The 23,007-nt window shown below is 38.3% G+C and overlaps 1 protein-coding gene across 1 annotated transcript in view; it reads left to right on the top strand.

The window, feature by feature from the left end:
• Positions 1-23,007, top strand: part of TCEA1 (transcription elongation factor A1) — a 42,616-nt gene that overhangs the window by 1,755 nt on the left and 17,854 nt on the right. Inside the window, exons 2-4 of the mRNA XM_047842417.1 lie at positions 11,603-11,665; positions 16,633-16,738; positions 22,355-22,442. Coding sequence (XP_047698373.1) covers positions 11,603-11,665; positions 16,633-16,738; positions 22,355-22,442 — 257 coding nt within the window. The remainder of the gene's footprint in view (positions 1-11,602; positions 11,666-16,632; positions 16,739-22,354; positions 22,443-23,007) is intronic.

Below are 23,007 nucleotides of genomic sequence, written 5' to 3'. Positions count from 1 at the left end.
GATGAGATCTGGTTATTTAACAGGCGGAGCATTTATTTTGTTTAAACTGGAAAAGTTTTTTTCTTTGCCTGGAGTTCCCTGGATTCCCACAGTAGAAGCTCCTTGGGGAAAAAGGCCTTTTGTTGGGTACCTTTTTTCTCTACTCAGGCCATAATGTGTATCCATTAATCATCTAATGATTGTTTTCTTTCCTTGTAATAGGTGTTTCATAAAAATGACTAATTCCTTAGTGGATAAATATGGAGAAGACCAGTTTGTATTTATTTGTAGTTCTCAAGTTACAAGCAAATAATGAGTCTGGGTGAGAATGAGGAACAACTTTACAGACACTCCTCAAATCTCATTTATCTGATAGTTCGAAACTTTACCAATATGAAAACTTAACCCCAAAAAGAAAGATAAAATTGACTGGTTCTTTTACGTTTTTTGTTTGTTTGTTTTCTTCCTTCTCCTTTTCCCTGTATATCTTACAGAAATTCAAATTGGCAAATGATATAAAGAGAAAGCGGTCTTGAATGACTCTCTCTTTGCCTTCCAAAGCACATCATTCCACAAATAGCTTTTTTAAAAATTAAAAAAAAAATTGTTTTTAACGTCTATTTTTGAGAGTGAGAAAGACAGAGCATGAGCAGCATGAGCATGAGGGGCAGAGAGAGAGGGAGACACAGAATCCGGAGCAGGCTCCAGGCTCTGAGCTGTCAGCACAGAACTCACGGGGCTGGAACTCATGGACTGCAATGCAAGATCATCACCTGGGCCGAAGTCAGACGCTTAAGTGACTGAGCCATCCAGGGGCCCCTAAAAATTTTCTTTAGAGAGCGTGAGAGCATGAGCAGGGGAGAGGGGCAAAGGGAGGGAGGGGGGGAGAGGGAGAGAGGGGGAGAAGAGGAGGGACAGAAAATCTTAAGCAGGCTCCATGCTCAGTGTGGAGCCCAACGCGGGACCTGATCCCATGGCCCTGGGATCATGTCCTGAGCCGAAATTAAGAGTTGGACCCTTAAGCGACTCAGCTACCCAGGTTCCCCCACAAAGAGCTTTTAAGGAGGTCAGTAATTTAACAGAAGTTGTTCTGGGGTTTGTAGGATTATGGTAGATTTGTTTCTCCCTCTTTTTTTTTTTTTTTTTGGTGGTGTCCAGAGTTTTCTGTGAGCTTTTTAAAATATTAAAAAAAATTTTTTAATGTTTATTTTTTTTGACAGAGAGCGGGAGAGAGCATGCGTGAGTTGGGGAGGGGCAGAGAGAGAGAGGTAGACAGAATCCTCTGAAGCAGGCTCCAGGGTCTGAGCTGTCAGCACAGAGCCGGACGCAGGGCTCGAACTCACGAACCGTGAGATCATGACCTGAGCCGAAGTCCGAACCCTTAACCAACTGAGCCACCCAGCTGCCCCTAAAATATTACTTACGCTAGGGGTGCCTGGCTCAGTTGGTTAAGTGTCAGACTTCGGCTCAGGTCATGATCTCACGGTTTGTGGGTTCGAGCCCGGCATCGGGCTCTGCTGACAGCTCAGAGCCTGGATGGAGCCTGTTTCAGATTCTGTGTCTTCCTCTCTCTCTCTGCTCCTCCCCTGTTCACACTCTGTCTCTGTCTCAAGAATAAATAAACGTTAAAAAAAATTTATAAAAAATATTACTTAAGCTATGAAAAAGTAAACTTTGAAGAATAGTAGTTGTCCTCTTGAATTGACAAGTTTAAGTGCTGTTGTTGGATATTGTTTTGTTTTAATAAAAAGGTTAGGTGTCACATTTAAGTAATAATAAAAACAGCTACTATTTATTGAATTATTACTTTGAGCCAGGTATTCAGCTAAGTATTGCCTACCTATTCCTCAGTTTTACAAGATAAGTATTCCAAAAGTAAGGAAACTGTTTGGAAAGTAAAGTGTGTTGTCCTAAACCAAATAGCTAGAAATGAAGAGGTGAATCTAAATCTGTTTTGCTTAAAGTCAGTACTATGTTAAGCTGCAATGTTTCTAGAAGACCCGGTTTTTGAAACTTGCATGGGTGCAGTTAAGTTAATGTAAGGCCAGGAAGTAAGGGTGTTTGTTATTCTGGGGCAGGAAGGTTTCCATAAATATCCAATCAATATCCTGACCTTAGTATTTATCCAGAATGTTGCCCTATCTGTATAATTGATCTTAAACAGTGTTAGCAGTTTTACAAGTGCCCACTCTGAGGCCTTGATGAGCCACGTAAGTTAGTTCCAAATATTCAGATATTCTTTTTTTTTTTTTAAACTATCACTTAAAAAAAATTTTTTTTTATTGTGTATTCCTTTTTCTTGAGAGAGAGACACACACACACATAGAGCATGAGCAGCGGAGGGGCAGAGAGAGAGGGAGACGCAGAATCCGAAGCAGGCTCCAGGCTCCGAGCTGCCAGCACAGAGCCTGACGCGGGGCTCGAACTCAGGAACCGTGAGATCATGACCTGAGCTGAAGTCGGCCGCTTAACCGACTGAGCCACCCAGGCACCCCAGATACTAGTTTTTTTTTTTAAGGTTATATATTTATTTTGAGAGAGAGCGCATGCCAGTTGGGGAGGGGCAGAGAGGGAGGGAAAGAGAATCTTAGGCAGACTCCATTCTGTCAGCACAGAACCCAGCTCGAGGTTCGAATTCACGAACTGTGAGATTACGCCCTGAGCTGAAATCAAGTCAGATGCTCAGCTGACTGAGCCACCCACGCACTGCTGGTATTTGTTGTTTTTTTAATAATTTTTACTTGATGTCAATAGGCAAGTCTGACTCCTAATCTGGGTTCAAATCTTGGCTCTTCTGAACTTTAGCAGTGTGATCTTAGGCACGTTCCTTAGCATCTTTAAAATGTCTTTTTTTTTTTTTTTTCTTTTGGTGGTAAATTGGAGATGACTTAGTAAAGATTAGATGAATATGAAATTCTTGACAATGCCTAAGATATGGTAAGGGCTAAAAAACCTTGTGTGTTTTTTTTGTAAAGGATTTATGACATGACTGTAGAAGAAGGAGTGAGGTAACTTAGAAGTTTCAAATTCATAGATTTTGTGAGTAGTGTTGAGCTTTGTTTATTACGATTTTTTCGCTGAAGGCTCGACTGAGTAGAATTCAGTTGTTAGGAGAGAAGTTGAAATTATATGTCAAAATACAGGAGCTGGTATACATGGAATGTAAATTTTTTCTTTTTTTTAATTAAAATTTTATTTATTAGAGAAAGAGGCAGGGAGGGGTAGAGGGAGAGAGAGAGAGAGAGAGGGAGGGAGAGAGAGAATCCCAAGCACGCTCTGCACTGTCAGCACAGAGCCTGATGTGGGGCTTGAACCCATAAACTGTGAGACCATGATCTGAGCTGAAATCAAGACTTAGACACCTAACCTACTGGCCACCTAGGAGCCCTAAAATTTCTAAGTCTTCTACCTGATTTGAAGAAAAAACTTCAGTTTTCATATGAGGGTGAGACTGATTAGTATAAATCAAAATTTAGAATGACTACACATAGTTTTTAATTTTTTTATTAAAATTTTTTTAATGTCTTATTTTTTAAGAGAGAGGGACAGAACACAAACAAGGGAGGGGCAGAGAGAGAGGGAGACACAGAATCTAAAAACAGGTTCCAGGCTCTGAGCTGTCAGCACAGAGTCCAGTGTGGGGCTTGAACCCACGAACCATGAGATCATGACCTGAGCTGAAGTTGGATGCTCAATGGGCTGAGCCACCCAGGTACCCCTGACTACACACAGTTTTTAAAAACAGTCTTATTAAGATATACAATACAGTTCACCCCTTTAAAAGTGTACAGTTTGGGGCACCTGGGTGGCTCAGTCGGTTGAGCATCTGACTTCGGCTCAGATCATGATCTCATGGTTTGTGAGTTCGAGCCTTGCGTTGGGCTCTGTGCTGACAGCTTGGAGACTGGAGCCTGCTTCGGATTTTGCGTCTCCCTCTCTCTCTGCCCCTCCCGTGCTCGTGCTCATGCTCTGTCTCCTTCGAAAATAAATAAACATTAAAAAAAAATTAAAAATCTTTCTACTCCTACCCCTCTCTCTCAAACATGAATAAACATTAAAAAAAATGTAAAAAAGTGTACAATTCAGTGGTTTTTAGTATATTCACAGATTTGGGTAGCTCTTACAACACTAATTGAAGAGCACTTTGATCACTCCAAAAAGAAACCTGTACCCATTAGGTAGTCACCATGTATCTGCCCCCGCAACCACTTATCTGTCTGTGGATTTGCTGCTCTGGACATTTTCTATAAATGGACTTATACAACGTGTGTTTGTATAAATGGAATCACACAATATGTGGTCTTCTATGACAGGCTTCTTTCAGTTAGTGTTTTCAGGATTCATCTATACTAACAGCAAGTATCAGTACTTTGTTCCTTTGTGTTGCAGAATAGCACTCCACTGTACTGGTGGATGTACCACATTTTGTTTATTCATCATTTGATGGACATTTTGGGCTGTTTCCACTTTTTGACCATGATGAGTAATGCTGCTAAGAACGTTTTGTGCAGGTGTTTGTGTGGACATATGTTTGTTTTTTGGTTTTTTTTTTTTTACTCTTGGGTATATACCTAGGAGTAAAATTGTTAGGTCATATAATTATGTTTAACCTTTTGAGAAATTGACAAACTGTTTTCCAAAGTTGCACGATTTTAAATTCTTATCAGCAGTTGGTGGGCATTCCATTGCATGGAGTCTTCATCAACACTTGCATGTTTTTTGATTATAGCCATCACAGTGGGTGTAAAAAGGTGTCTCATTGTGGTTTTGATTTGCATTTCTCGGATGACTGATGATGGTGAAAATTTTTCATTGTTGGCCATTTCTATATATTTGGAGAAATGTTCAGATCCTTTGCCCATTTTTTTTTTTTTCAACGTTTATTTATTTTTGGGACAGAGAGAGACAGAGCATGAACGGGGGAGGGGCAGAGAGAGAGGGAGACACAGAATCGGAAACAGGCTCCAGCCTCTGAGCCATCAGCCCAGAGCCTGACGCGGGGCTGGAACTCACGGACTGCGAGATCGTGACCTGGCTGAAGTCGAACACTTAACCGACTGCGCCACCCAGGCGCCCCTGCCCATTTTTAAACTATTTGTATTTTTGAGTTGTAAGAGTTCTTTGTATTCTGAATATTAGACTTATGGAAGACAGGATTTGTATATATTGCCTTGCATTCTGTGGGTTATCTTTTCACTCTCTTGATAGCGTCTTTTCTTTCAGTTTTGATGAAGTCAATTTTATATATTTTTTCTTTTGTTTGGTGTAGAATAAATGCACATTTGAGATGACATAATAAAATTATAATTTCTAGTATATAGTGATGTTCCTGAGCCATAATTCAAATATTTACAGTGTTTCCTTTTTAAAAAAAAATGAGTAGCATCTTAGTTTTTTAAGCCTTGAAATCTTATAATTCTTACTGAGAGGTGTTTGAGTTGATTGAGGTTAAATAATGCTTACTTAAAATGCTGGTTTATGGCTTTTTGAGAATATTGTTATGATGGAAGTAGATAAATCTTTTTATCTCTTTGTATCCCTTATCAACCATATCCTACATGTCAGGCACTCTATTTCAATACTTCATATGTTTTTTATTACTCCATTTGACCATTTGAATTCTTCTAGGTCAGTGTATTATGCTGTCCTACATACGAAGAAACTGAAGCTTGAAAAAGAAGTAACATTCTCAAGATCTTATAATTAGGAAATGGCAGTGCATAGATTTGAATTTCGATCTGATATATATATATGTATATATATATATAGGTATATCTCTCTATATCTATATAGATATATCTCTATATCTATATAGATATATCTCTATATATGTCACGCATATCTATACACACATACGTATGTATATATAAGTATGTGTGTGTGTGTGTGTTCTTAACTGTATATTCCATGTTGCTTCCTTCTCCATACATCTTCTTGAGGAGGATGTTTGTGTCCTATACAAAGTTGTATATGCTCTGTGCTAAGTACAAGTTTGAATGCAATATTTTGTAAAAGTACTTGTTTCTGATGACAGATAGTACCAACCATGTAATAAAGTCATGTGATAGTATTGTTTATTCTTCAGCCAGTACTGTGAACTAAATTTGACTCTGGAAGATAAGGTAGAATCTTTCTTTCTCTTGCATCATTATCTGTAGGAGATGCTGCAATCTAATAGACTTGACCTTTAGAGGCAGGTGATTATTGGGGAAGGATAGAATTTAGTTTCTTGTTTGGTAATGCTATTCACCCAAGTTCACAGAGCAGAACTGCTACCAGTGGACCTAGGAAATGGAGAGAGCAGCGGTGTGAGGGTCTGGAGATTATAATTCTTGTCCTTTTATATTACCTATCAGTTGGCCAAGTCACTTTCCTTTTCTGAATTTGTTTCTTTGTATAATTGAAGTTTTGAAGTAGATATTCAAGGGTTTATGTTTATTTTAAATTCCCTGAAGTCACAAAAGATTTGTCTTGCTCACTGTTGTATCCTCAGAGTTTGGTACACAGTGTTAGTATTTGTTGGGAGGCATAAGTATAATTTGACAGAAGTGAGTAGATTTCACGTTTTTTAGTTAGTAATGATCATATGACTGTGCAGGTTTCCTAAATTGTCTGGATTTTCAATTCCTCTTCTGTAAAATGGAGAGAAAAAGATTACCTTTTTCTATAGGGTTTATTGTCAAGATGGAATTGCATGTATATATATGTGTGTATACATACATATGCACATATATATACACACATATATAAAGGGCTTACCATGATGCTTGGCACATAGTAATATTCAAAGAAGCTTTTGTCACTGAATTAATATATATGATCATCTGTTTTTTGCCTTTTTGTTCATTTAGATTATCATAGTTGTTTATTTCTTAAAGAACCGTGATTGAAATAGTCATCTTATTTGGCCAGAACACAGTGTGATTATGAGAAAGGTCATAGCGTCATCCAATTAATGTTATTTTGCTTTTTCTTCCTTCCATAGCTTGTATCTCTAATTTCAGTCTCACCAAAGAGATCTGAGTGTAAAGGCAGAGTGTGATGAAATTAATGCAAATCTATCTATTGCTTGGAAAGCAACTTAAACCTTATGCCACATTGCTGATGTGTTAGAAGAATCAACTTTATATGTGGCAGACAGCATTATGTAAGTCTAAGGAGACGCTGCATTTTCAAGGACTCCTAGAAGTGTGGTTCTTTATCTTCCTCTCTAATTGATCCTAGGTCAGAAATGGATTGGAAAGTCCATGGAGGCATAGGTAGAAGAAAAATGTCTATGGTAGTTATAGGATACAAGTCCACAATCTCTTAATCAGAACTTTTAGAGTCTGATATATTTGAGAATTCCAAAATTGTCACATTAAAAAAAAATTTTTTTTTAATGTTTGTTTATTTTTGAGAGACACAGAGTGTGAGCCATGGAGGGGCAGAGACCAAGGGACACACAGAATCTGAAATAGGCTCCAGCTCCAAGCTGTTAACACAGAGCCCAACGTGGGGCTCGAACTCATGAGCTGTGAGGTCATTACCTAGCTGAAGTCGGATGCCTAACCAACTGAGCCACCCGGATGCCCCTCAGGTTTTTAAAAATTAAAAAAAAAAAAAAAAATCCATATTTTTAATTTGTTTATTTTAACCATGTTTATTTATTTATTTTTAATTTACATCCAAGTTAGTTAGCATATAGTGCAACATGATTTCAGGAGTAGATTCCTTAATGCCCCTTCCCCATTTAGCCCATCCCCCCTCCTACAACCCCTCCAGTAACCCTCTGTTTGTTCTCCATATTTAAGAGTCTCTTATGTTTTTTTCCCCCTCCCTGTTTTTATATTATTTTTGCTTCCTTTCCCTTATGCTCATCTGTTTTGTATCTTAAAGTCCTCATAATGAGTGAAGTCATATGATATTTGTCTTTCTCTGACTAATTTCGCTTAGCATGATACCCTCTAGTTCCATCCATGTGATTGCAGATGGCAAGATTTCATTCTTTTTGATTGCTGAGCACCTCAGGTTTTATTAAGATAATATGGTACATACATTATATATCTTCAACAGGATCTGGGCAGTTCCTAGTAATCAGACATTAACATTTTTATAGTGAAATGTAGTACTGTCACATGAAGTGGGATATATAGAACATAAATGGCTTTACGTATGTTGAGATTAGGTATTGTTGGCAAATGAGTTTGTTGAAAATCTGTGAGAAATCTTGCTTTTCAAAGGTTTTTGGGGATTTATAGATGTGGGATTGAAGAACCCATTTGCTCACAAGATGTCATTTCTGTAGAATTTCTGATTAACAGTAAATTTAAAGTCAGTGTTGGTTTTCTTCTCTAACACCTGCAGTGTTTCACTGTTTTTAGTTACCTCTAAAAATAATTTGTAGAATTTTAAGATCAGAAGGGATCTTTAAGAAGTAAATCGCTAAAATCCTTCATAATAAAAAAACAAAACAGGTGCCTGGGTGGCCCAGTCGGTTGACTGTTCAACTCTTGTTTTTGGCTCAGGGTCATGATCTCATGGTTTGTGAGATTGAGCCCTGTGTCAGACTCTGTGCTGAGTGTGGAGCCTGCTTAGGATTCTCTCTTCCCCCACTTTTCTTTCTCTCTCTCTCGTCCCCTCTGCCCTTCTCCCCTGCTCACACTCTCTCTAAAAAAAAAAAAAAAAAAAAAACTTAAAAAAAATCGTTCATAGTAACCTGTCTCATAATTGTTTTTGAACTTAAGTTTTAAATTAAAATAACATACCTGTTGCCAGAAGGAAAGTTAATGTTTTTTTATTCTCCACAGCTGAGTCTGTTGTCTGTCAACTTTATTTTTTTTAATTAATTAATTAATGAAATCTCTGCATCCAACATGACTCATGACCTCTGAGATCAAGAGTTGCATGCTTTACCCACTAAGCCAGCCAGGCACCCTGATGTCAAGTTTATTTTATTTTACTTATTTTTTAAGTGTCAGTTGTTTGTTTGTTTGTTTTTTAAGTTTATTTTGAGAGAGAGAGCGCATACCCAGGGGAGGTGCAGAGAGAGAATCCCAATCAGACTGCGCTGTGGGGCTTGATCTCACGACCTGGAGTCATGACCTGAGCAGAAATCAAGAGTCAGATGCATAACTGAGCCACCCGGGCGCTCCTGTCAAGTTTAAATGGAAAAATTACATGACTGGAAGCCTTGACTCAATTTTATATTTAAGAAATATGATAATGCCATGAGGGTTCCGTGCTTGTTTCTTCCTTGGGGGTACATGTTGAGGGACATGCTCTGGGGCTTTCTAGTTCCCTGGGGTATGCTGTGTTTCATTGATTCGTAGGGTGCCTAGTTTTTGTATTTTACCATTTCAGAAAGCAGAATGAGTTACACATGTATTGTCGACCAGATGGCTATTGGGATGTACTTTCACAGGCAGAACATCAAACCCAGCATCAACGTTTGCAGAGTGGGTGTCAGTGGCTTGGAAGAAACTCTTAAAGACATTAGTGGAGTGCTCTTTGAACCTTAGGGAACCAAATGGTTGAAGAGCAGTGGGGGTGAAAACAACTAGCTCTCTACACACTACAAAGCCAGGTAAGAGCTAAAGGCTTTTAGCTCTTTGATGGCTTCTTCTTCTTCTTCTTCTTCTTTTTTTTAATGTTTTATTTATTTTTGAGACAGAGAGAGACAGCGTGAGCAGGGAGGGGCAGAGAGAGAGTGAGACACAGAATCTGAAGCAGGTTCCAGGCTCTGAGCTGTCGGCACAGAGCCCGGTGTGGGCCTGGAACCCATGGGCCATGCGATCATGCCCCTGAGCCGAGGTCGGACACTCAACCGACTGAGCCTCCCAGGCGCCCCTTTGATGGCTTCTTTTATGAAATGCTGCATTACTACTGTTTTCTCTACAACTTTTTTGTGGATAAAAACAGATATAATTGAATCTGAGTCAATAAGTGATTCATAATCATTGGATTCTGAATGTGAAGTAGTTTTAGAAGCACCTTAGCTAATTTATTTTGCTTATGTTTTTCTTTTAAGTATGTAAAAGGTGGCACATGATCAAAACTTCAAGTTTACAAGAATTATAAAAGTGTGAAGAAGTGATAAGAAAATACTATGATAGTTTAATCGTTTTTTTATTAGTGGCATATAGAATAATGTGTACAAATATAGTACATTAAGTGAATATTAAACTAAGTAAAATATGATTAAGTGAGGGTATTAGGTTAAATATGATACACAAATGAATATCAAATTGGAATATTTGGCCACAAGGTATAAGGTGGTGCTGTTGCTTCTCATTTCATTCCTTTTTTAATTTTAGGTGCTTTATGTAATTCTTTTAGGAGTCTTATTTTGTTCTGTCTTCATCATCTATATGGGAGTCTTTGATTCTAGATGGCAGTGGACAGGCCTGTGAGCTTAACATACATCTTAATTCTGAATTTTCTCTCAGAATCTGCTTTTTACTACTTTGTAGGAATTGGGTAGACAGTATTGTTTCTGTGTTTTTTTTTTTAATTAAAAAAATTTTTTTAATGTTTTTTTTATTTTTGAGAAGAGAGAGAGTGTGAATAGGGAAGGGGCAGAGAGGAGGAGAGACACAGAATTAAGCAGGCTCCAGGCCCCGAGCTGTCAGCACAGAGCCCAACATGGGGCTCGAACTCATGAACCGTGAGATCATGACCTGAGCTGAAGTCAGACGCTTAACCGACTGAGCCATCCAGGCGCCCCAAATTTTTTTAATGTTTTATTTGTTTTTGAGAGAGAGAGAGAGACAGAGTGTGAGTGGGGGAGGGCCAGAGAGAGAGGGAGACACAGAATCGGAAGCAGGCTCCAGGCTCTGAGCTGTAAGCACAGAGCCCGACGTGGGGCTTGAACGCACCAACCGTGAGATCATGACCCGAGCTGAAGTCGGTCGCTTAACCGAATGAGCCATCCAGGCACCCCAACAGCAGTGCTTTTGTGACAGATGAGTAAGAAACAGGAGACCTCAAGAGAATTCTAGTAAAGACAGGCCCTTTCCCACTCTCACCGTGTGTGAATGCTAGAGGTGCTATAGTATCTTCTGACCCTCATTCCTGCTTTTTCAGGGTTGGCTCCTTAATCAAATAGGTGTTCTTCATGGAAATGTGGGGTGTGTTATGCCACCAGGGTAAGAAACACATTTTACATTTCAAATTTGGACACATATAAACAAATGTTATTTAAAATGAACTTTAACAAACAAGTGCTGGTCATAGTCCAGTAAATGGATTTTATGTTCCTTTAATGAGTTGCAATCATTATTTGGAAAACACTACCCCTCTTTCCCTGCCCCCCTTTATGTATGTATGTATGTGTGTGTGTGTGTGTGTATATATATGTATGTATGTATATATGTATGTGTGTATATATATATATATGTATACATATATGTGTGTATATATATACATATATATGTGTATATATATCATCCTGGTATGCACATATATATGTGTATATATATGTATACATATACACACACACACACACACACACACACACTAATATGAATAAGTGAGCCATAGTGAGTTGTGGATGGGAAAACATAAATTTAAATCTCTAGTTAGTCCTTGTTTTACCATCTGGGAAATTGCATCTGCAATTATTTTATTTTATTTTATTTTATAGGCTGGAGCATTGGATTTGCTGAAGGAGCTTAAGAATATTCCCATGACCCTGGAATTATTACAGGTATGTGCTAAAATGTGTCATGATTTGGATAGGTAATTGTCCTAAAATGCCAAAACATTTTTACTACCAATAAGTTTTTTGTATTGTCCTGTTATGGTGTAAATCATTATTAACTCTTGTTTTTTTTTTAAAAGATGGTAACATAAATCAATAATCTAAGTTATCATTATAGAAAAAGTTGCCTTCTCAAGAAGAATAAAATCTAAATCTTCCAAGTTTGTAATCTCACCGTGAAAGGAAAGGAAGTTGGACTCTTGGCCCCGATTTGATTTCCCAAAACCTCACTTTCTTTGTCAGTGACAGCAGCTGCCATCAGGACACCAGCCTCTGGGGTGCCTTTTTTAGCAGCCGTTCCTCATTTCTCCCCCTTCTGCCCTAGGAACCACTAATCGAGCCACATTTTTGTCTCTACAGATTTACCTATTCTGGAAATTTCATATAAATGAAATCATATAATATATGACCTTTTGTGTCTGCCTGCCTTGTTTTTTTTCCTTTGAAGATTAAAAAATTTATTTATTTTAATTATGATCTACCCCTCAACGTGGGGCTCAAACTCGTGACCTGAAGATCAAGAGTCGCATGCTCTCCCGGCAGAGTCAGCCAGGTGCCCCTTTGGCCTTTACTCAGCATAATCTTTTCAGGGTTCATCCATGTTGTAGCATGTGTCAGTCCCTCGTTCCCTTTTATGGCTGAATAATAGTCCACTGTATGGTTATACCACATTTTGTTTATCCATTTGTCATTTGATGGACATTTGGGTTGTTTCTACTTTTTTGGTTGTTAAGACTCATGCTGCTTGCTGTGCACATTCATGTACAGGTTTGTGTGTTTTTGGTTCTCTCTGGTAGAGATCTGAAAGAGTCGAAATGATGAGTTGTATGGTAACTTTATGTTGAATATTTTGAGGACCTGCCAGACTGTTTTCCCACGTGACCGTACCATTTTACATTCTCAGGAGCAAGTAAACGAAGGTTCCAGTTTATCCACATTCTTGCCAACACTTATTATTTGTCTTTGATTATAGCCATCTTACTGGGCGTGAAGTGATATTTCATTGTGTTTATTTCCATTTCCCAAATGACTAATGTTGAACATCTTTTTCATACGCTTCTTAATCAGTCATATATTTTCTTTGGAGAACTGTTTTTTCAGATCCTTTTCCTGTTTTGAAATTGGATAATTTGTCTTTTTATTTTTAAGTTGTAATAGTTCTTTATATATTCTAGATACAAGTCCATTATGAGATACAGGATTTTCAAGTGTTACCTCCCCTGGGCTTTACTTTCTTAGTGGTGTTCTTTGAAGCACAAAAGCTTAAAATTTTGTTGTAGTCTGATTTGTTGTTTTCTTTGGTTGCTTGTGCTTTAGTTGCCTAATTCAGGGCTACACAAATTTATTCTTTTGTTTTTTAGCTCTTTCATTTAGTTCTGTGATTCATTTTGAGTTAATTTTCATGTGTGGTATAAAGAAGTCCAATTTCATTCTTTTATGCATGGATATCTAGTTCAGCTTTTAAAAAAATTTTATTTATTTATTTATTTATTTATTTATGAGAGAGAGAGAGAGAGAGAGAGAACGTGAGCAGGGGAGGGGCAGAGAGAGACACAGACACACACAACACACACAACCTCCCCCACCCCCCCAGAATTCGAGCTGGCAGCACAGATCCTGATGCGGGGGCTTGAACTCACGAACTGTGAGATGACTTGAGGCCAAGTCAGACGCTTAACCGACTGAGCCACCCAGGCACCTCTCACCTTTTTAAAATATTCTTCTCTCTAATGAATTATCTTGAGATCCTTAATGAAAATCAGTGACAGAAAAATGTAGGGATTTATTTCTGGATTCTTAAATCTATTAATCGTGTCTCTCCTTATATAGGACCACATTGCCTTGATCATTGAGGTTTTGTAGTAAGTTTTGAATTTGGGGATTATGCGTCCTTCAATTTTTTCAAGATTGTTTTGGCTATTTTGGGTCCCTTGTATTTCCATATGAACTTTATGATAAGCTTATCAATTTCTACACAAAAGGCAGCTGGGATTTTAATAGGGATTTTATTTTAGTCTGATTTTCTTAGCATTGCAGTCTTAACATTTAAGTCTTATGATCCATGTATATGGGATGCCTTTACATGTATTTAAGTCTTTAATTTTTCTCAATGTTTTATAGTAGCTCTATGTTTTTACTTTAAGATTTAGGGGGTATCTTAAATCTTCTTGGTGGAAACTCATGAGTGATCATAAAGGTGATTTTTCTTCTAGAGTATACCAATCTGCTTATTTCCTGTGATGCTGACAGCATCTCTTGATCTCACTACTCATTCCTCTCTGCTTTACCAGCAGTGTGCATTAGATTCCCTAAGTCAGCTTAGTGGCCTCTCCATCTTTCCAGGGTAGTGTCTTTATAATTGCATAGCTGGTGTTCTATAGAAACCAGATGGCCAGCCATGGGCAAAGGCATACATTTTCCGTGTCTAGAATTTCACAGTATATAGTTGATCTCAAAAACCTTCATTAGTCCTGCAAACAAGAAGCCTGTTTAAATCTACAGTCCTTAATGTTATTTGAGCACACAGTACTTTTTTGTAGGGCACTTCTTATATCCTATAAATTAAAGTCTGCTGGTTTTAGGAAAAGTCCAGAGTCTAGAGAATTCTTAGAGGTACGTTTAGACTTGGTTATCCAAGTAAAATGGCTTCATAATCCTTTCTTCTCTCTAGTTTCATCTGCTGTTCCCCAAATACTCTCTTCAAAAGGAGGAAAAAAACCTACCCAGATCTTTGTTTTTCACTCTACCTCAGCAGTCTTGTTTCTTACTATTCTTGACTGGATAGTCTCTTCCTTAGAGAAGTATGTTTGTTACGGATTCCTGCATTCTCCGGATGGATTTTCGTAGGTTTTAAGTAGGAAATTATTGACTCTTTAGTGATGAAAACATCCTGTGACAGTTAAAAAGCAGTCACCCAAAGTACATGATTTGTTCATGCTCTTCCTGTATCTTTGCTTGCCTCTGACTACCTCTGAAAGCTCCATTTTCTTTGCCAATCTGTGTCAGCCCCAAGCTTCAGACCTGTATTAGTAGCTCAAATGATTTCTTCCACTCATTCCAAAAATAGATTTTCTTCTGGGTGGGTGGGTGGGGTGGGTTTTGGGGTGGTAGTAAGGAAGAGCTGTGAATGGGTGCTGGAGGAGGAGTGCCAAAGGCATCAGGATAAGGAAGTCAGACCTGACACTCAGTACTTGGTTGTAATCGCAGGCCTGGCTTCTAAGCAGTGAGCTGTATCCAGTAGGACAGCTCTGGGCCCACACAGTTGTAGGCTATGCCATCTGGCCCAGGAACTTGCTTGTGGACAATTTTCTATATTGAAGTGTTTTAGAAGAGTTCTAAAAAGTTCTAAAGTATTTTCTTCATTAAAAAAGTTCCAAGAGCATTTTATTAAAGCAGTAGACCACTTTCTTTGGGGGGAAACCCTCTCCAAACATTAATCCCAAACCATTTTAGGATTTTAGAATTGTGGAATCCCCTTTATCTTTCTGCTGTGGAACCTTATCTGCCTTGCACAGCTTTCTTTCCATAGATACAGCTTAGGCCATTCTGGCCAAACACATATTCTAAATTCTTGAGCAGAATTTCTGTCCTGAATCTCTTTGTTGAGGAGTTTGAATAATTTAGCAGGAAAACTGTAAGTACCCATTTATTACTCTACCTTAAAGTTTACAGCAGGGATTCCTGCTTTTTTTAACCACTAACAATTCCTTTTGTTGTTTTTTTCTTCCATTGACCATATGTCTTGAAAGATCGTCTACTAACAACTTGAACTAACTAAATAATTTACCATTTGTTTTTTTATTTATCATCCTTAATTGGCCTGTCACAGCTTTTGTGTTCTTTGAGCACAATTTGAAAACCATTGATGTCCTGGAAAGAGCTGGACTTTGGAGGTGCATTTAAATCCCAGTTTTGCCAATTAGGTATGGTGTATTGCTGGATGAGTAGGGATAATGATATCAAGCTTAAAGGTTGTTAGGAAGGGGTGCCTGGCTGGCTCAGTCAGTGGAGCAGGTGACTGTTGATCTCAGGGTTGTAAGGGCAAGCCCCACATTGGGCATGAAGTCCACTTAAATAAATTAAATTAAAAAAAATAAATGGTGGTTAGGAAGATTAGTGAATATGGATGCTCCCAGCATATTTGTGGGTACATAGTATTACCACATGATATATTACTGTATTCTGTGAAGTCCTTTTTTTAACAAATGTTTATTTATTTTGATAGAGGGAGAGAAAGGGGGGACGGGCAGAGAGAGAGGGAGAGACAGAATCCCAAGCAGGCTCTGCACTGTCAGTTCAGAGCCTGATGCGGGGCTCAATCCCATGAACCGTGAGATCATGACGTGAGCCGGTATCAGGAGTCTGATGCCTTAACCGACTGAGCCACCCTGGGGCCCCTCTGTGAAGTCCGTTTTAGTATCTGTAATTGTATGCTGATGTGGGGCAAAAAAAAAAAATGCTCTTAAACCTCTGTAGATGGTAATATTTGAGTATCCTCATTAAAGTTGCAGCAGATGATCCACAAAGTAATCTACATAGAAGAATATATAGAAGCAAAGAAGTGCGTATGTTAGTCATGGTTGCTTCATGCCTTCTGTATAATACAAATATTTTATCGTTTATTCTTACCTTAAGGGATATGGAAAGACTGATTTCATTTTACAGTTAGCCAACCTTATTACAATAGCAGCTCAGCTTATCTGTCTGCAGATCTCTGTGCTAATAACCTTGAGTCCAGTGTTGATCTGAAGATGCATGTATCTTAATTCTATAGTATACTATTACAAGAATTCAAATAACTCAGGTTTTCTTCTGGTCTACCATGGAAGCAGGAAAATGAGAAAGAACAGAATGAAGCACTAAATTGTCTGAAGTAAAGACAGCTTACACAAATTTTTTGTATTCCCTTGCAGTCCACAAGAATTGGAATGTCAGTGAATGCTATTCGCAAGCAGAGTACAGATGAAGAAGTTACATCTTTAGCAAAGTCTCTCATCAAATCCTGGAAAAAGTTATTAGGTATAATTGATCTTCCCTTATGTGTATTCGTGATCTGGTTTATTCAAACATTTGGTGTTTGCATATTTTCCTGTTTATAAATATAGATGTATTGAAATCAGTGCCTTATATGAAATGGGAAGGGTGTTAGTTTGACCTTCTTGAGGGTTTTGCTTTTTAAACTAGTCAAATTTAGCCTTTTTTGTTTTCTAAAACTTACAACTGGATGCCTCTTTAAGAAGAAGAATTTTCCCCATGGGGAAAGTTGTCATACATTTTAAAAACATTTTTGAAATAATTTTCTAACTTACAGAAGGTTTACAAGAATAATAAAAATAACTCACATGTATACTTTTTCTAGACCCATTAATTTTTAATATTTGCCATGCTTGTTTTGTCATTACTTGTCTTCTCTTTCTCCGTATGCGCATATTCATACACGTGCACATTTTTTCTGAACTGTTTGAGAATAGGTTGCATCTATCATGCTTTACCCTTTATTTTTTTTAATTTTTATTTATTTTTTCAACGTTTTATTTTATTTTTGGGACAGAGAGAGACAGAGCATGAACGGGGGAGGGGCAGAGAGAGAGGGAGACACAGAATCGGAAACAGGCTCCAGGCTCTGAGCCATCAGCCCAGAGCCTGACGCGGGGCTCGAACCCACGGACCGCGAGATCGTGACCTGGCTGAAGTCGGACGCTTAACTGCGCCACCCAGGCGCCCCCCGCACTTTATTTTTTTATTTTATTTTATTTTTTTTTAATTAAAAAAAAAATTTTTTTTTTTTCAACGTTTATTTATTTTTGGGACAGAGAGAGACAGAGCATGAACGGGGGAGGGGCAGAGAGAGAGGGAGACACAGAATCGGAAACAGGCTCCAGGCTCTGAGCCATCAGCCCAGAGCCTGACGCGGGGCTCGAACTCACGGACTGCGAGATCGTGACCTGGCTGAAGTCGGACGCTTAACCGACTGCGCCACCCAGGCGCCCCTACCCGCACTTTATTTTTAATAGCATGTTCCTGATTTGGGCTTTATTTGTTATTTTCTCATGATTAGATCAGGTTGAGCACACATAGTTGGAATACTATGTAAGTGTGTTATATCCTTCTCGGATGTCACCTCCAGAGGCATTGATGATGATGACGTTCATTTTGATATAACCCAGTCAAGGTGTACACCATGTAGTTTATTGTTTTTTCTGTTGCGCCTAATAGGTATTCTGTGAGAGATACTTTAAGACCCTGAAACTATCTTGCTTCTCATCAGACCTCCTCTCATCCCCTGTTTAGTAGTCACTGATTTTTGCCCAGACCACATTTTATAGTATGATAGTTGCAAAATTGTAATTTTCTTCAATATTGCTAAGTCCGCATTCTACTATGAGAAAGAACCCTCCTTTTACTTTCCAGTTGTTTTTCTATTAGTGTGGACACATGGAGTCCTATTTTATCCATTACTGTTCATATTTTTTTTGATATTTCCATTTTCCCAGATTTGACCAGTGGGCACCCATTCAAACTGGCTCTTGTGTCCTTTTGACATCCCCCGCCCCCCTTCAGTTTTCTTGATCTCTTTTTTATATTCTGGAGCCAGAAAATGTGTTGGGCTCATCTGTCTTCCCTGCCCCAGCCCTCGAATCAGCCATTTCTCTAAGCAGTTATTAGCGTTATGTGGAAGAGAAAAATAGAAAAAGTTGAACCTTTTACAATTTCAAAGACAACAAGAACAAGAACAAAAAACCTTATTACTTCTGAGATCTTGGAAACTAGGGACTAAAAATTGTAAATTGGGATCAATGACATAATTTTTGTAATGTCTGTAGGTAAGTAAACAGTATTGTGTGATTCTTAAATTTATTTACTGTGGTTATTCAACCGAATTTTTTTTTCTTAGGGAATACATAATGAGGTATTTTGGGATTAAGGAGCATGATATCTGCTACTTACTTTCAAATAGTTCAAAAGAACTATGCCTGTGTGCACAATGATGTGCATGTGTGAATATATACGACACATGCATGCGTATCTGTAGGGGGCAGTGAGTGAATGAGGAAGCAAGTGTAGCAAACGTTAACATTTGGGGAATCTGAGTAAAGTTTCTTGTACCATTCTTAAAACATTTGTGCAAGCTTTAGATTATTTCAAAATCAAAAGCTTTTTAAAATAATCTAGTCTTTAAAGACCAACTGAAACTTTGTGTGTTTATAATTAATTTAAATTTTAAGTCGAATTCCATATTCTAAAGTAATGAAAATTTGCCATACACACTGACTGAGAACGATATACATGTGTTTTTATTTCTGGAAAGATGGTTTACATTTTGTGGGACATTGTAGTTCTATTTATTTAATCTTAATTTAAAGAAGTTTTACTCTTTTATACTTTTTGGAGATATCAGATCTCATTACAGGTTCTCTTTTAAAATCTTTTTTTTTTTTTATGTTAAAAGATTTCCATGTTCATTAGATAAAATTTGGAGAGTTGGAGGAGGAAAAGAAATCATCCTTAAGTCTGTCTCTAAATACAACCATCAGTTAATGTCTTGTTGCATTTCTTATCTTTTTTTCTCCTGGTGTATAGCTTTTGCTTCAGCTATATATTTTTTTTTATGCTGTATGTATACTTATATTGCCTTTTTTTTTTTTTTAATTTTTTTTTTTTTAACGTTTATTTATTTTTGAGACAGAGAGAGACAGAGCATGAACGGGGGAGGGTCAGAGAGAGGGAGACACAGAATCTGAAACAGGCTCCAGGCTCTGAGCTGTCAGCACAGAGCCCGACGCGGGACTCGAACTCACGGACCGCGAGATCGTGACCTGGCTGAAGTCGGACGCTTAACCGACTGCGCCACCCAGGCGCCCCTATATTGCCTTTTTTAATGAAAAACATTTGTGTCTTTATATCATCATTAATTCCATTTTATTGGCTTCAGAATAATCCACTGGGTGATTGTGCTTTAATTTCTTACCTGTTAGATATGTGTTTTTTTTAGCTTTATAGCTATTATAAATAATGTCTTGATGAGTATCTTTCTGCCTAAAGCTTTTTCTTTAGATTATTAACTAGATTTCTAGAAGATTTATGACTGCTGCTACATGGTAGCACAGGTTTGAATACGTGCATATGCCAAGCATCAACCTTTATGAATGCATTTAATCCTCCCAGGAACCCAGTGTACTAGGTGCCATTATATTTCCCATTTTCTGATGAGGAACGTGTGCATTGAGAGATTGAGATTAAGCATTCTGTGCACGGTTGGATTGGTAGTGAGGTGTGGTCTGCAGTCAGTCCCAGTCCAGAACTGGAGCACTTCTCCCTGGGTCTGTTTTATTGCCCACGACGCCGTATTTAGGTAGCAGGAATGCCCTTACTGCTCTGCTTCCTCAAAGGATTGCACCAGTTCTCCTAGAGCAGTGTGCGGGATCCGTGTGACCGCGCTGGATCTTCGTTAGATAGTGTACTGCATTGTTGTGCCACCTTTCAGATGCTTTCTGCTCCCTCAGTTTTGAAATATTTCTTAGTCCTTGTTATACTTTTTAACGTCTTTATTAATTTTTGTTTCCTACCTCACAGTGCTATACCATCTTTAGGTTTTGGGGCCTTTCGCGTGAACTGTAGAGAAAAAAGAGGGGTAATAATGGGGCGCCAGGGGGGCTCAGTCATTTGAGTGTCCGACTCTTGATTTGGCTCAGGTCATGATCCCAGGGCTGTGGGATTCAGCCCTGCATTGGGCCCTGCACTGAGCTTGGAGCCTGCTTAAGATTCTCTCTCTCTCTCTCTCTCTCTCTCTCTCTCTCTCTCTCTCTCAGATAAAAAAATAAAGGAGGGCAATAAAATTAGTATCTGAAAACTAACACTGTATCACAGGGGGCCTGAATTATGTTTCAGATTTGGTAACCCTAATGTTTACAAGATAAGTTCTAGAATTGTGATTTGTCCCATTTTCTTATCAGTTAGCCTCATCTAGATTAGCATATTAAAGTCATCTGGGGAAGTTTTAGAGATTTTGATGCTCAGGCCTTACTGGCAGAAATTTGGATTGAAGCTCCAAGATAGGAGTTTGAGCATAAGGATATGCTTTAAAAGTCATCTAGGTGGTCCTGATGATCAGTTGAATATATGTTCTTTTATATCCTGTGCAGAGGAAGATGGGGAAGTGAAGTATTTATGTAGCTCTTATTATGTAGGGATCAAAATGTAGATAGATGAGTGGGATAATTTATGCAGTAGATCCAAACAGTTTCTGAACCCAGTTTCAGAAGGCCCTTCTGGCTGATTTAAACTCGAATGGTTCTTTTCATTGTTAAAGGATTGCACTGGTCCAACCTGTTTTACACCCCTTACCTTTTTTTTTTTTTTTTTTTAAACACCTTCTTACCTCTTAAAGCTTGTGTACTTGGTATTACTTTGCAGATTTTTTAAGATAGAGGAAGTGTTAGGCCATACTAATCCTGAAGTCTTTTTTATGAAAATGTTCTTTATCTACTGTCCCTGAAATAATTTTTTTGACTTCGTGAAAAATTGTTAAGATTGCTATATATGCTTTGCACTTTAATTTTTAAAACTTTTAAATGTTATTTCGAGAGAGATAAGGAATGAGAGAGAGCGAGTGTGGAGAAGGGGCAGAGAGAGGGAATCCTAAGCAGGTTCCACGCACTTTCAGTGTGGAGTCCTACACGGGCTCAAACTCATAAACCGTGAGATGACCTGAGCCAAAATCAAGAGTTGGAAGCTTAACCGACCGAGCCACCCAGGCGCCCCTGCACTGTCATTTTAAAAATGACAGTGCAGGGGCGCCTGGGTGGCTCCGTCGGTCGGTCGGTTAAGCGTCCGACTTCGGCTCAGGTCATGATCTCACGGTCCGTGAGTTCGAGCCCTGCGTCGGGCTCTGTGCTGACAGCTCAGAGCCTGGAGCCTGTTTCGGATTCTGTGTCTCCCTCTCTCTCTGCTCCTCCCCTGTTCATGCTCTGTCTCTCTCTGTCTCAAAAATAAATGTTAAAAAAAAAAATTAAAAAGAATAAATAAAATGACAGTGCTGATGTTATTTCCATATTCTTTCCTTTCCTTTGTTCTATATGTTTTTCTCCATTTTACTAATTAATGAATATATATTTTTTTAAGACTGTATTTTTAAGTATATTTTTCTCTATTTTAGGTTCCCACTGGCATATGAATTGTGCTTCCCACCAAAAGAGGGAGGTTTTTTTGGGGGAATGCTGACTAAGCATGCATTGTGAAAAATACCCAAGTACATATGTTAATAGAATAGCTTACATAAACTTTATTTACTGTTGAAAATTTAGGATTTTTGTGTTTTTTTGTTGTTACATAAATAACCTGATAACGTGCAGTAGTTCCATTTTGTAATTAAAAAAAAATTTTTTTTAACGTTTATTCATTTTTGAGACAAAGAGTGTAGGTGGGGGAGGGGCAGAGAGAGAGGGAGACACAGAATCCGAAGCGGGTTCCAGGCTCTGACAGCTCAGACTGGGGCCTGACATGGGGCTCGAACCCACACACTGTGAGATTGTGACCTGAGCCGAAGTTGGATGCTTAACCGACTGAGTTACCCAGGTGCCCCTGTAATTTTTTTTTAAACTAATGCTAACAACTGAGGGATTTCTTAATTTTTAGATGGACCATCAACAGATAAAGACCCTGAAGAAAAGAAAAAAGATACTGCAGTTACATCACAGAATAGCCCTGAAGCAAGAGAAGAAAGGTATGTCACTTTCTGGAAATTCATTTTCTGTTGGAAGTCATAGTTCTACTTGACCATCACTTACTCCATGGTTGTATTTTGGTTTTATTTATGGTCACTTATGTGTACTTCTCTTTCTATTTTGTAATTAAATGGAATTAGTAAGTGTTTATAGCCAAATAGAATATTCTAAGGTTTCTCATAGGATTTTCCTGGAAATTTAAAAGAGACTTAGAATTCTGACATTACATAAATAAGGAGAAATTATTTACACTGTATTCAACAAGCTTAATTGAATGGAATCTTTGGGATAGCATTAATAGAGTTGATAATGAAGGCACTGATTAAGTTTTCGGGTGGTTGGGGGACAACTAGGTAGCTCATTCGGTTAAACATCTGACTCTTGATATTAGCTCAGGCCTTGATCTCAGGGTTGTGAGTTCAGGTCCCTTGTTGGGCTCCACGTTAGATGTGGCGCCTACTTTAAAGAAAAACAAAACAAAAAACAGGATTCAAGTGGTTACTTCCTTTATTTACCACATTCCATTTTTAGATTTTTTTTGGGGGGGGTGACCTGGATCTAATT

The sequence above is a fragment of the Prionailurus viverrinus genome, chromosome F2 (genome assembly GCF_022837055.1).
Source record: "Prionailurus viverrinus isolate Anna chromosome F2, UM_Priviv_1.0, whole genome shotgun sequence".
NCBI lineage: Eukaryota > Metazoa > Chordata > Mammalia > Carnivora > Felidae > Prionailurus > Prionailurus viverrinus.
The sequence above is the reverse complement of the archived record's forward strand: the minus strand, read 5'-3'. Positions and strand labels throughout refer to the sequence as shown.